This window comes from Corvus moneduloides, chromosome 1 (assembly GCF_009650955.1).
Source record: "Corvus moneduloides isolate bCorMon1 chromosome 1, bCorMon1.pri, whole genome shotgun sequence".
Lineage (NCBI taxonomy): Eukaryota > Metazoa > Chordata > Aves > Passeriformes > Corvidae > Corvus > Corvus moneduloides.
In genome coordinates this window covers 58,142,881-58,156,116 of record NC_045476.1, presented here as the reverse complement: position 1 = coordinate 58,156,116, position 13,236 = coordinate 58,142,881, and the positions used below count along the sequence as shown (strand labels likewise).

The window sequence follows — 13,236 nt, the reverse complement described above, 5'->3', positions numbered from 1 at the left end:
GTTGGTGTTAACAGCCTGCCACCCTGACACTACTGTGCTCTCATGAGGCTCAGTCCTGTCCCAGACCAGAGCTGCCTGACAGCAGAAAGAGGAATGGCATCTGCTCAATGTCACTTAAGGTGCGCCTCGAAGTAAGCCTTCCAACTTTTCTGTTCAAGTGGGACTTAAAAATGTGCCTGAATGGGCAAGCAGAGACTAAGATACACACACATACCCACCCCATCCCTACCCCACCCCCAGAAAATGCAAATGTTTGCTCATCTGCCTGGTCATTACCTGCTTTTGGATAGACAGCCAGCTTTCCTGCATCTAAGAAAACAATCAGAAGATTCAGAGAACCTTTTCTGTAGCTAAACTGATAGCAATGCCGAGCAGATCTGGAATGGCTGCTCGAGCTCACTACTGTTTCAGCAGGATAATTTTCTAGATCCAATACTGTAGGTCTAATGTGAAGACCTAGATTAGAAGGCTAAAATATTTACAAGGCATATCTAAATCTCTTTATGTCCTTTCGTTACATACCTCTCACTATGTCCTTTCATTGCACTTGTACTAGAAAATCACATTCTCCTGTAATGTTTTGGGTCTTTTTTAAAATAAAGACTACCTTTCCCATTAATCTAGAAGTCTTGCAAACAGTTGCCAAAGTCCTACCACATTTTCTTTACTGAATGTGAAGACCCTATAATCTTTGTTAGTATACCATAGCTAATTATCTTCTGCAGAGCTTAAATGAGAATTTAAATTTTCTTCCCTCAGATGTTTTTTAACTGGTTATAAAATTCTGCCTATATTCAATTAAACACATTTAAATGATTTAAAAATTCCTCTATTAAGTTGTAGGTGGGAATTCAAGACCAATGCTTCTGTGATTTTACTGTGGATTCCAGCAGGAGAAAATGTAGGCAGGAGTTACTTGTGAAAATCCTGAAGTGCCTCAAAAATCAGAGTTGTGTGCTCTCAAAATTGTGTTTAAATCTTTTAGGGGTTAGCCTGGAAGAGTTACTGGGGAGGTAATAACTACGGAAACAGGACAAACACCCCATGATCTGTAAATTACACAGCAGAACTGCACATGAAAAAAATTGAGTTTTGGACAGCACAGAGGTATAATATGAGCAATTATGAAAAAATGCCAAGTGACTTCTTCTTTTCTCTTTCTTCTTGTGTAGGGACAGTGACAGATGCAGCTTCACTTGAAGTGAATAGATGTCTCTTAGTGACATCTTGGTTGATGCCTTATTTTCCACAGAAGGGTTGTTTTTTCTGATATAAAAATGGCAAGGAAGAAAATTTTAAATACCATTGATGTATTTCATTTTTTGGATATTTACCAATCAACTAACTACATTTTGTAAACTTCCAAGTCACCTAGGACTGTAGCAACAGACTTGATTGCTACCATAGCATCAGAAAGTACTTTTCTTTTTAAAGAGAAAGACTAATTTTTAACAAGAATATGTTTGCCAACACCTTTCAGGAAAAAAAGAGACTGTTTAAAAGGTGGTCATATTTTACGGATCTGGCTTTTATTGTTACTCTATCCCAGCATAGTATACTACATGTATTAAAAAAAGACATTAAGTGATTTTGTGTTTATATTTATTGTCAGCAATACATCAGTTATGTAAAAATAACCCAGATGAAAATGTAAGTCTTGTTACATTTTCACATCATCTGTATTAACTGAATAAAGCTTAGTGACAATATACACAAATTTGCAGTAGTAGTTGTACGTAAACATTTTGTGCATTAAAAAAAGAAATATACATAATTTAAAAAATAAAAATGCATTACACAATTTACAAATTAACATTAACCAAAAAACAAAAGGTAAACATTCCTCAGACAGCTGCCTTCTCATTCTACAAAATAAATATTCAAGTAAATTAAGTTAGGCAAAATAAAGTCTTAACTCTTAACAATTTACATAAAGGTAAAAAGACAGATTTCCATTTAATTCAAGGTATATTTTACAGTGATTTACACATAGAGTTTTTTAATTGGTCTCTTCAAATTGTAAGATTGGAAAAAACTTTATTACATTTTGACAGGAGGAAGGGGGTTTCAAAATTGATGCTTTATACCAAATATAAACAAGCTTGTGCAGTTGCATCAAAGCTGCAAAAAGGAACTGCTCCAGGTCTCAAAGCAGACACAGTAAGCTAGAAACTACAGTTTTAAAAAGGAAAATATAAACCACCACATCAACAGGAAAATATCTACTTTTCTATTTTCTGAATGGTTTATTCGACCACTGGAAACATTACTTTCACAAACTAATAATCTATAGTAGTGGCTGCTTTAGGCACTGGATTTGTAGAAGCACTCTGATTTTTAAAGCAAATTGCTTTTCATTCTATACTGATAATTCACATATTATTTATTTCTGTTTCAATGCTAGAGGGCTTAATCATCTTTGCAAATTTTAGATTTACATAAAATTTCAGCCCTCTTTACAGCCTAGTATTTTTTTCTTGATAATGAGGGAAGCCATTCTGGCTTCAAATTTCCATGCACTTTGTTCATAGAAAAAATAATAATAAAAATGCACTCTAGATTTTAAAAGCAGCACTAGGATGATGCAGATGTGCACCAGATATTCACTGATCAGATATAAAATGCAACACATACTAAAATACTTGCATGGATTGCAAAGGCCAAACATACTTAAAAAACCCTCCTATCTCTTTGTTTGTCCCTTTAATATGGTAAGAAAAAGGAGATGTCATACCTTTAACCTCAAGTTATTAAATGCTTAGATTCAGAACATAAAATTCTTCAAGGCAAGAACTAGGCAACAGCTCCTGCTAAGACCAGCCAGTGTCATAAATAAAGGTGACTCTTTGCCAATGAAATAAACCCTGTTCCCTCAATGCCCTCGTGGTCCAAAACTATTTGACAACACAGAATCAGACTTTCAAAAGAACAGAAATCATTATTAAAATCTGTCTCCACATGTAGTTATCGTTCTTTAATATTATATAAATTTTCCATGTTTTTTTTTTGTATGTCTGACAAAAGAGGAACCAACCATTTTTTCTTGTTTTCTACTCAAGAATGCAGAAAATTAAAATTATCAAGATTTGCATTTTTGCAATGGATCTTTACAAAGTGATATAAGACTGAAGACTCCAGTCCTGAAACACATACATGAATGAACCATTGCTGTGGCAGGGGGCCATGGAACTCCATCAGCTGCAGCTGGATCAAGGTATAAAATGAGAAATTAAACCTGTATCAAAGATTGTTACCATTGTTCCTCTGCTCATCATTCCCACCTGGGGAATACTTACACAGTGGGAGGAACGTAATTTTCTTGATGCAGTAACACCACACTGGTAATATGTCAGCTAAGTTAAAGTAGGACCATAATCTCTCTTGAACATCCACAAAATGCTCATTGGTTTCAAGAATTATTCTACACAGAGCAAAGGTGTGTATTTTTAAGTACTGATATCACCCGTTGATGTCCATGAGAGCCTTGTCATTGATTTCAGTAAATCTGGGACAAAGTTTGCAAAGCTAGTTTCATTCAGGGTGCAAAAACTGGTGCTTCTTGAGAAAATAGAGTGATGGGTAGGCAGAAGTGGTTTAGGTTATAAAAAAGACCTGAGAACCTAATGTTGAACTTTATATAACAATTATTTTTGAGAGGTTGCCTGATAAAGTTTTGTATTGCTTAGTAGTGGCACAGTCACTTGTATGTTCAGGCTGCACATAGAAGCCATTTGAGGAGAATAACCTTTCTCAGGTCATGGATCACATCCGAAACAGGCAAGACATGAGTGGCAAGTCAATGAGCTTCATGTTGGAAGCGTAACACTGAAAAGCCATAAGCATGGAAGAGGTTAACAATGAGTTTTCATACTGCCAGAGTTTTTTAAAACGTCATGAGCATTAAAATGGCAAAACTATTGATCATATTGTTTACTTGCCAGCACACTCAGGAGTTTAACTGAATAATTAAAAGATTCTATCAAATTATGCTAATTAGAAAAGACAAAATGTCTCTGAGTATTGCACTGCCAGTAACAGTGAAAAAGCTCTCATTAACAGAAGGAAAGAAAAGCAAAACCATTTTATTTTAGTTGAACAATTGGAACACCTTTTTAGACAAGAAGTATGTCACTTAGGATGACAGGGCAACCACTTTTTCTTTTCTTTTTTTTCTAACAAAGTTAACAAATATAAAAAATCTAGTCATAAACAGCCTTCAAAGTACAATTAGAAACCAGCAGGACAATCTATACCAGTATAGGTAGATGGGGCAAGAAACTAGACACTTGTATTACTGCCATGGTGTAGAGTACAAATGGCTGCTGTGATGAGGAACGGTGTGTACAGCACACGTTGTAGCCGATTCCATCCCGTCACAGTCCAAACTGAACGCTACTCTCTTCAGGATTCAAGACCTGTCTACTTGACACTCCTTGCACAAGATACATCATTATCCTTTCTGAAAAGAGGCAGTTTCTATGGCAATACTAGTTAAGTGCATATCATGCTGCACTAATATAGTGCAAAAATTTGCCTTACATGTAGCAAAAAAGATGCAGGCAACAGTTTGAGTTAGAGAAAGTAGAAACGTATTGTAACATTTACAGCAGGTATTTTTTTCCAGACAGCAACCACTAGAAAATAGGGAATCTGAGAATGCCTCCTTTCTGGATGTACACATGAGGCCTTTATACTTTAGAGTGGTAACAGGACAGAATTTTGCAAGTGAGTCATTGCCCTCTGAAATGCAGGTTAACACAAGTTATCATTAACTGGCAAACTTTTGAACTTGCTTTTAATCCCAGTTAAAAGTTAATATTGTACTAAGCACTAAAATGCTCTTCATCATGTATATAATCTGATAGAATAATACATATGGTTCAGCTGAGTATATATGTTTGAATATAAAGAGTCATAGACAGCTTGGTACAAACTTGACATGCGTACTGATTATACTCGGTTAATGATGCAGGGGCTTCCAAGTGTTAATAATATGTCAGCTACAGTATTCTGGAGACACAAGCGGTGCTCAGTTCTAAGGCTGAGGAAACACCACAGATCTCCAACTGCAGTGTCTATTAACGTGATTCTGCCCGATTTCTCAGTGCTGATGGTCTAAAGTAAAGCAATAATACCTTGAATATTGGTAGGCATTATGAAATCCATCCTTCTTTGTCTATGGTGCAGTTACAAAAAAGAAAAATTCAAAACACTTAATCCACTCCATAAAAAAATCCCTGTGGCTTCGGACACCTTCCGATTTCATTCCTATAGTTTAGACTCCATTTGTTACCATGAGAAGTTGTATTTTACATGTCTGCATCTCCATCATAAGCCAAGGTTAAAGGTTTCAGTCGGTTGTTCTGCCTTCTCTGGGGCTTCTTTGGCTTTTTGCTGAAACAATAAGATAATTTGTAAATAGAACAAGCAACTAATAACATACAAAAATGTACTTCATTCTTAAACAAAAGATGAACATGTTGATAATGCATTCAGTTGTTTGTTTATAAAAGCTATAAGCCTAAAACCTTCACTGGGATCACTAATTTTCTCTTTATCAACCCAAAGCGATATCTAATTCAAAGCTCAGTTGTTCAGAAACAAGCTGTTATGGTGCTGATGTGACTTGATGAAATCCTTGACAGGTACTCTTGCAACATCACTCAGTTTTCAGAAGAACTCAGAGCCTGTCATGCAATATTTGGTCATGTATCAAAGCTGCAATCAGGTTCTTTTAAATTATGTGACTCAAATCTTAAACTGCTCTTGATACATCAAGGGTTTCCACAGGAAAGATCTATCTTTTGACTGGCTTTATCTCATTATACTTGCTGGAATGACTACAATTAGTTCTAGATGTTAAATCAGCCATTAATAGCAGAGGTATGGTTGTTAGCCATAACATTCCTTGTCTAGCCTTGAATTCGATTTTAATCCAGCAGTACTTCCAATCCATTTGATACAGTTTTAAAAAATTACCAGGCCAAAGGAAAAATATTTATCCATGCTTTAGTACTTGTCTTCTTTTAGAGTGTAATATAAGCATTTCTTTAAATCAGGCCTCTGCATCCTCAGTCTTATCCAAAATCTTATCTCAGCTATGTCACTTAGGCTGCTCAAATCTGAATCTTTTATACCAAACCATTCGTTACAATGATTTGCAGTAGCCAAAGATTCCAGTCCAAATAATCTGCAGTGCATTTGAATGCTAGTGGATTTCCTTTTCCTCAAAAAAACCCCCAAACACCCCCCAAAATCAACCAACCAACCAAAAAAAATCCCAAAAACCCAAAAGAATTTTTGTATTACCTAGACAGAACTGAAGTTTTGGGCAAAGTTTACTGAACGTCCAACACACCCAGAAGCCCCACAAATGCCTACTAATGCAGTACAGCCAGGAGCCTGATGCACGTGACCACACTTTCCTCACCTTTCACCTGTACAGTCATTTGGATCAGAAATTCTGAACAGGACCTAGAAAACTTCAGGGAGCACATTCTCAAAGGTGACTTTTCAAAAAAATATTATTTCATATATTAAAAAGATGATAAAGTTTTCAGAATTTTTCTGGCTGTGTATCTCTGTATCTTGTTGTCTGGAACACTTGTCAAATGTAAAATATTACTTGCCTGGTTACTAAATTTCTTTCTTGCTATTTCTCTCAGCATTTTGCAATACAGACACAATAAAATTATTCTGGACACTGTATATAGCAAATGAGATAAACTGAGCAAAAATAAACTGTACACTGAGCTACCCCATATTTGTAAGTTCTTCTACCCTCAGAAGAGCATGTGGTTATCCATCATCTAGAGTGTAACCAGAATCTGCTAACCTGAGTTTGGACAAAAGGACATGGGAAATTAAACACTGCAGTTCACAGAAGAGCCTGCAGTTTCTACAGCAGGAGGTGTAAACGTTTGCATTACAGTCTGTGAGGGGACTGTTTTTTTAATAAATAATTAAGGAACTCACCAGGCTAGATAGATCATAGAAACAATAAAGATGAGTAAAACAAATGCACCAGCAGCTACACCATAAACCCAGGTCTTCAGCCTGCCATCTAAAAGGAATGAATGTTAGTCAGTAGTATTTGAGTTAGTCTTGTTGAATTATTAGTTCTGATATAGCATAGAAATACTTTAATAATCCAAAATAAATGTCTTCACTAGCAATTACAGTTTAATCAGTGTAAATATTGTTAAATAACTGAGCAATGACTTCTCTGTGCTCTGCTTTTCAGTTGAAGTCGATAATTCAAATGGAACTGAGATCTGGGGCAGAGGCAGCAGGTGAGATAAGCTGAGAAACTCAGCTTTGGGGCCCCCTGCTAGCAAGCAATCCCTCAGTGTGATCACAGGGCAGTCTGGGACTCATTTAGCATCACTTTCTATTCTAGCTCTGGTAAATCAATCTGCCTGTTATTTTTATTCTTCTTCCTATTTACTTTTATGTTTTTAAATACCCTTAGCGTGCTATACCTCATCCATACCTTAACTGTACATACGCAACTTTTACCACTGCATAAAGTAATATTTTTAAAATTTCTTTCCTGACCAAATGCAAGTTTTGTTGTTATGAGTAACTTCTCCTCACAGAACAAAAATACACAAAAAAGGACAACCCATGCTCATAAATAAAAAAACTGTCTGTTGTTAATAAGAACTGTATTTATTGTGCAGCCTGTGCAGTCTTTGTTTCGGACATGATGTCCCTGCAGGCTCAGGCATACATACTACTCTCCTTCTTGCCTCAGATGCACCCATGTCTACCAGGAAAAGTGATGTGGCTTTGTCTGTGGGGTTTTGCTCTGCCCCAAATGAGCATGTCACAACCAAAGGTGAGTGCATATTTTTTGACTCACTGCTTCTATCTAACTAATTTTCCAAATTTCTAAATGGCTTTTTGCAAACATTTTTTTCGAGGAGGTTAGCTAGCCTTGTTCCATCTCCTTGGCAATAAAAAAAAAATCATTAAAAAACTGAATTATTTCATTTACAAGTGGTACAAGTTTTATTTCATGAAGTTGTGTATATATTCAATGTAAGCAAATACAGCTAAAATTTTTCTGACCAAACACTTACTGCTTCTTGTTAGTTCTGTGGAACCAAAATACATTATCAATGCAGTTTATATTTCCACAATAATAATAACAGAAGTTAGATTGTTTGGTTACACAGTAGTGTTCTTTGCTGTGCAGTTAACTTCAGGCTTTCTGGTCTGTAGCAGTGCAAAGTCTTGCTGTCATGTGGACAAGTTGTTCAAGACTAATCAACATCAAAACATTACCTTAAGTTACCTTCCTTACCTTAATCAACCTAATGAATCATTATAACTGATAATAACTTACATAACTGAAATAACTGATCCATTAAAGATTAATGGAACAGTAGATTTGACCTGACACATGTCCTGTGATATGATAATATCAGCGGGAGGAATTCAGACATTAGTACTGCTAAATAGGTTAGTTTCCTCTCTCCTTGGCTTATTTCCATTGGTAAGAGGTTTTTTTTTTTTTTCAGGTTGGCTTCTTTTAAAATAGTAACATCTCCTTGAAAAAAAGACTGGCAATATCTTGTGTACATATTTATTTGTTTTTGTCAAAGCAAGGAACTCTGTTAATGAGGTCATTTCTATTATGCAACTACTGACATCTAACTCAGGCTTTCTGAATTCCCTCTGGATGCAACTGGCATCTCAGACTCATCTGTTTGTGGTAATACTTCAGCCCAGACAACTGAAGAGGATAGTTTTAATACCTTCCTTTCTGGAACTGCAATGTAATTTGTGGAAGAAAAAAAAAGAACTATTTTAAATCTAGACTTAGAAACTGTGGGAAAGGAATAATCATGCCGGAGTAAACCCAAACTTTTCCAATGGATATCCAATCCTGAAATAAAACAATCAAGCCTAAATCTCATGTGAATTGGAAAATGTTCACTTTCTCTCATATTGCTCATAACTTCACTGCATAAAGTATTAGTTTTATTGAGGATGATTGGGATTATCTGAACTGAGGTATGTTTCCTTCCTAACTCGAATTACATAAAATTGGTGAGTTTTCATGAAGTTTTTCAACTTTGTAATCTTGCTCCAAAACCATGCCTGAATTCACATGAGCATCCACATTCCTAAACTGTTGAAGGTGACTGATATTTGCTTATTATTGTCACTCTGGCTGCTCCAACACATTCCTCCCTCTGGCATTTTCAGGAGGAGTTAGCTAAAATGAGTAAATGATAACATATATGGTAAAATGCTGTTTTTTAAAAGAGGACCAGAAAAGTTTAATTTTCTATTCTTTATTGTTGATTAAAGTACTTGGAGTAAAGACCATTTTATTGCCAAAAAAAAAAAAAAAAATCAAAGTACAAGTAATACTAAATGCTCATAGGACTAACGGGATCTAATATAAGTATTCCTAATTTCTAACCCAAACATTATTTAATCTGCTTATTAGAAATATAGTTATAAATCTCAACTTGAAACATCTTATGGATTATGCATGTAAAGATAGTGCTTTCAATTCTGCAATTAAAAACGTCCAAAAACCCTTTAGAAATAAAAGACCACCCTAATACACATGTGTATTAGTATATTTACCCTGTGTGATTTAAGACAAACTTAAGATGATAACCAATTGCTCTCTTCCATACTAATAATATTTTGGACAAGCAACATATCTCTTTATGTGAAAGTATTTTGTTTATTAAAGTTTTATTTATCTAAATATTTAATAGCACTAGGAAATATTTACTGACATCTGATTACATGATGGACTTTATGAAGTATTTTTTATGAAATAACTCTCATATTTTACGACACTGGCACATTTTACGACACCATGCTCAGCTCTAAAGAACATGGTCCATCATGAAAGCAAATACTGCTAGTAGAGACTTAGAGCATGCCTATGCTAATTATTGATAATATGGTTAGCGTTTGAAAAACATGAATTAGTTTAAATATGGATATGTCAGAAAAGCATTAGCATACCTATACCGAATATTTTCCTACAATTTATGCTATGGCATAAATTTTAAGAAGTCTCTACTCTTTGCAGTCTTCAGTTCTACCTTTTCTTTCCTCTGTCAACGGAATTATTGGTTGAGAAACCATAATTTAATATACTGGCTTGCACCTTTGCAGCAAACTCCCTTCTAAAGTCACATTTCAAATAGCTTCTGTGAATTTTATCAGGTAGAATGGCTAAAAGGAAACTGCAATATAGGATTTCACTAAATATATTGATGGAGTAGTGAGAAGCTAGGCATTTACTTCTGTCTCCTCCTTTGTTTTCAGTGATAGTAGATGCCTGCCTTCTTAAATGAAATCGTAAGGGTTTTTCATTTTCATTTACAAAAATGTAAATGCCAGACCCTTCAGCAGTTCTTAACACTAAGAACTCATTGCATGACTTCACCTGGCCCAAAAGGCTGTAGAAACCAGGTCCTTCCTCGTCCTGACTGGTTACTGGAGGGCTGGGTAGGGTTCACAGCTCGACTGGTTTTCACATCTCCCTTTTTGTCCTCCATGGTGGGGATCACCACCACTGGGATGAGAGTGCACTGTTCGAGTGTGCCATCAGAGGACATAACTTCAGTGTATCCATCTTCACAACTGCACGTTCTAGTCTGTAGGGAACAAGTGTTTTACACCGTGTAGCAGAAAAACAAGGTTTTCTGTGAGCTATAAAGCATAACATCACGGATGACTGGAAGAGAAGACTTTTTTGATGAGTGCTAGCCTGGAGAGTACCTTTCCATATATTTTTATGCAAGTTCATGCCATATCAAGAGAGATTATTTAACATTTAATTGAAAGGTAGAAAATCAGGCGAGGTGGATTTTAACAAATTAGTGACTAGTAAAATTTCTGAAAATACTTTTTGTTGGCATAATCTTTGTAATCAAGAGATGTGTGGGAAGCCCTCATGGGGGTGTTCTATGCTCCAATGCAGTAGCACATACCTCACTGCAGTAAGCGTGGGGTTGGCTGCACGGTGGGTTACATGACCTGTCAGCATCTGGTTGGCGCATCACTAAACAGCCCCCTGTAGGACAGAAAATCATATTTTCACATGGTAATACCTCACCACTGATGAAACTACTGATGTCATTACTTGCTGCAGTATCTCATGGGTGACAGTCTTGTTGCTAATTTGAATGTAAGAGTCCTTCTTTTATTCCAAGGTGAAGGATAATTGGAATCAAGTGTTTTCTTATATGTAGAGTAAGGTTACAGCAAATGTATATAATTTCATGTGTATTTTAGAGAACTAATATTTGGCAATTAAGCTTTTTGTTTTCCCCTTTGTTCCCTTGTTGGATTGCCCAAAAAACCAATTTAAATGCTTTGTTGTACTCAAGGGAAGAGATTTGGTTCTCTGGGGCCCTCCTTATGACTTACATATTAAAACTGCAGCCACAATAGAAATAAAAACATCTTTTTTATTTATTTCTTTTCCTGTTAAACTGAAAACAAGTTACTCATCCTGTTTATGAAAGGACACCTATTTCCTGCTGCTACTGGGTCACTTTTACACATGCTGTAGCTTTGGCTTTATGAATTGAGGCTTCATGTTAGTCTAAGATTTTATGAAAGGAAAGCAGCTTTATCAGTAAAGCATGTTACAATACTGATGATAGTGTGGGTTTCAGTCTTTTCTCTTTTTATAGAGACCTAGTTTTCATTTCTTCAGCTTTATATATAGCGCAGTTATTGTTATGGACCAATACACACAATCAGGCTTTCACTATCATTTCAGCCAGAATAACTTTAAAATACATTTAGAATCAGTTTGAATTTACCTGTGTTTCCTTTTAGCTTACAGAAGAGGGATAAGCATCATACTTTTTAAAATTTATACTGTTACAGGACAACTCATCTTGCATCTCCCAAATAAATACCATTTTTATACTGGTGTGATATGATGATGAAATCCTGATAGCTGAGGTTGGTCACAACCATAGCAGATGCAGTTAGATGTGGTTACGTCGATCCAAGTGTTAACGGGATGGCTGGTGAAGAACAAAGAAAAACCCTGCTGGTTGCCATAAGTTTTCCCCACCCCCAGAAAAGAAAATCATACATCCTAGCATAAAAATCACATGCCTGTGGGAATCTATGTAATAAAATATCAGTCATCCAAGGAAGCAGAAGGAAAGAGTTGCCTCATCGCCCATGGGAAATAACACCTTCAAGTAAAAAAGAACTATTCAGCACAATGATATTATGCAAGTAAGGAAATAAAGACCTTAAAATACCAGCAGAACTCACAATAATTATTTAATAATGTCTGAATTAAAATACACTGTGTTAGAGCCAAATGTGTAGGAATAAGGCAGTCAAGACACAGTAATCAGAGAAATGGGTTGCTTCTGAATCAAAATAGGTAATCTCAATTTAAATCAATCATGTATATGAATCTATCACATCTATGAGCTCTTAAATACTGTAGTTTATACAAAACACTTTCAAAGAATGTACAAATGTAAATTAAAATCTGGTATCTTTAATGTGAGAAGGTCCCAAAGAATATTTTATTTAAGCGTTGTGTTTGAAAACGATCGTAAAACCCATGAAAACTATAGCTTTCCATTTATCAGAAACATATGAAAAATATAGTTTTACAGTGCATGGAGACCGGTGATTGCATGTTCTGGAATATCCCATTAGTCTTCATTTCAAATCAGAAAGTTACCACAGCTTTAAAGCCACATAAAAACCAACTTTGAAAAATAAAAGATACAATATAGGTCTGAGTTTTGTCTGCCTTGGAGGTCCCAATATGAAAAATCTGCCAACAACACATAGTCACATATTTGTCTTTCCTAGAATTTATCACACAACTGTATTCAGTCACATCAGAAGAAATTATTATTTTTATGTAACTGACTGGGATTTATGAATACATTCTGGTTTTAACATCTCAGAGCTATAATCTCCAAGATGATATTTATTTCAAATCCTATAGGACCTTTCATAGATAATATCCTATATTAATCTCAGTAAGAATTCTTAGAGTTTTACTTACCACAGAAACATCTTAGCTAAGCAGGAAGCAATCAAGGTGCATAAATAATGCCCTGTTGCTTTTCTTGTGAATAAGATGTGCTTTGATATTCCTACACCAGAAGGTAAGATTTGCAAGAGACTTTGAGCTATTACTTCAACACCTTGCAGAAATAAATATTTTGCTTCTACTGTTGCAACAGACAGTAGTGGTGGACT

The 13,236-nt window shown here is 35.5% G+C and overlaps 1 protein-coding gene across 8 annotated transcripts in view; it reads right to left on the bottom strand.

Annotated features, from left to right (window-relative positions):
* Positions 1 to 1,507: 1,507 nt before the first annotated feature.
* Positions 1,508 to 13,236, bottom strand: part of THSD7A (thrombospondin type 1 domain containing 7A) — a 285,664-nt gene continuing 273,935 nt past the window's right edge. For 5 of the 8 annotated variants that reach the window (XM_032111028.1, XM_032111064.1, XM_032111038.1 and 2 more), the window contains 4 exons: positions 10,974 to 11,056; positions 10,427 to 10,637; positions 6,976 to 7,063; positions 1,508 to 5,394 (listed from right to left, as the gene is read on the bottom strand). In XM_032111028.1, the coding sequence (XP_031966919.1) occupies positions 5,310 to 5,394; positions 6,976 to 7,063; positions 10,427 to 10,637; positions 10,974 to 11,056 (467 nt within the window). In that variant the 3' untranslated portion in view covers positions 1,508 to 5,309. The other 3 variants (XM_032111075.1, XM_032111082.1, XM_032111086.1) reach the window with 3 other exon arrangements.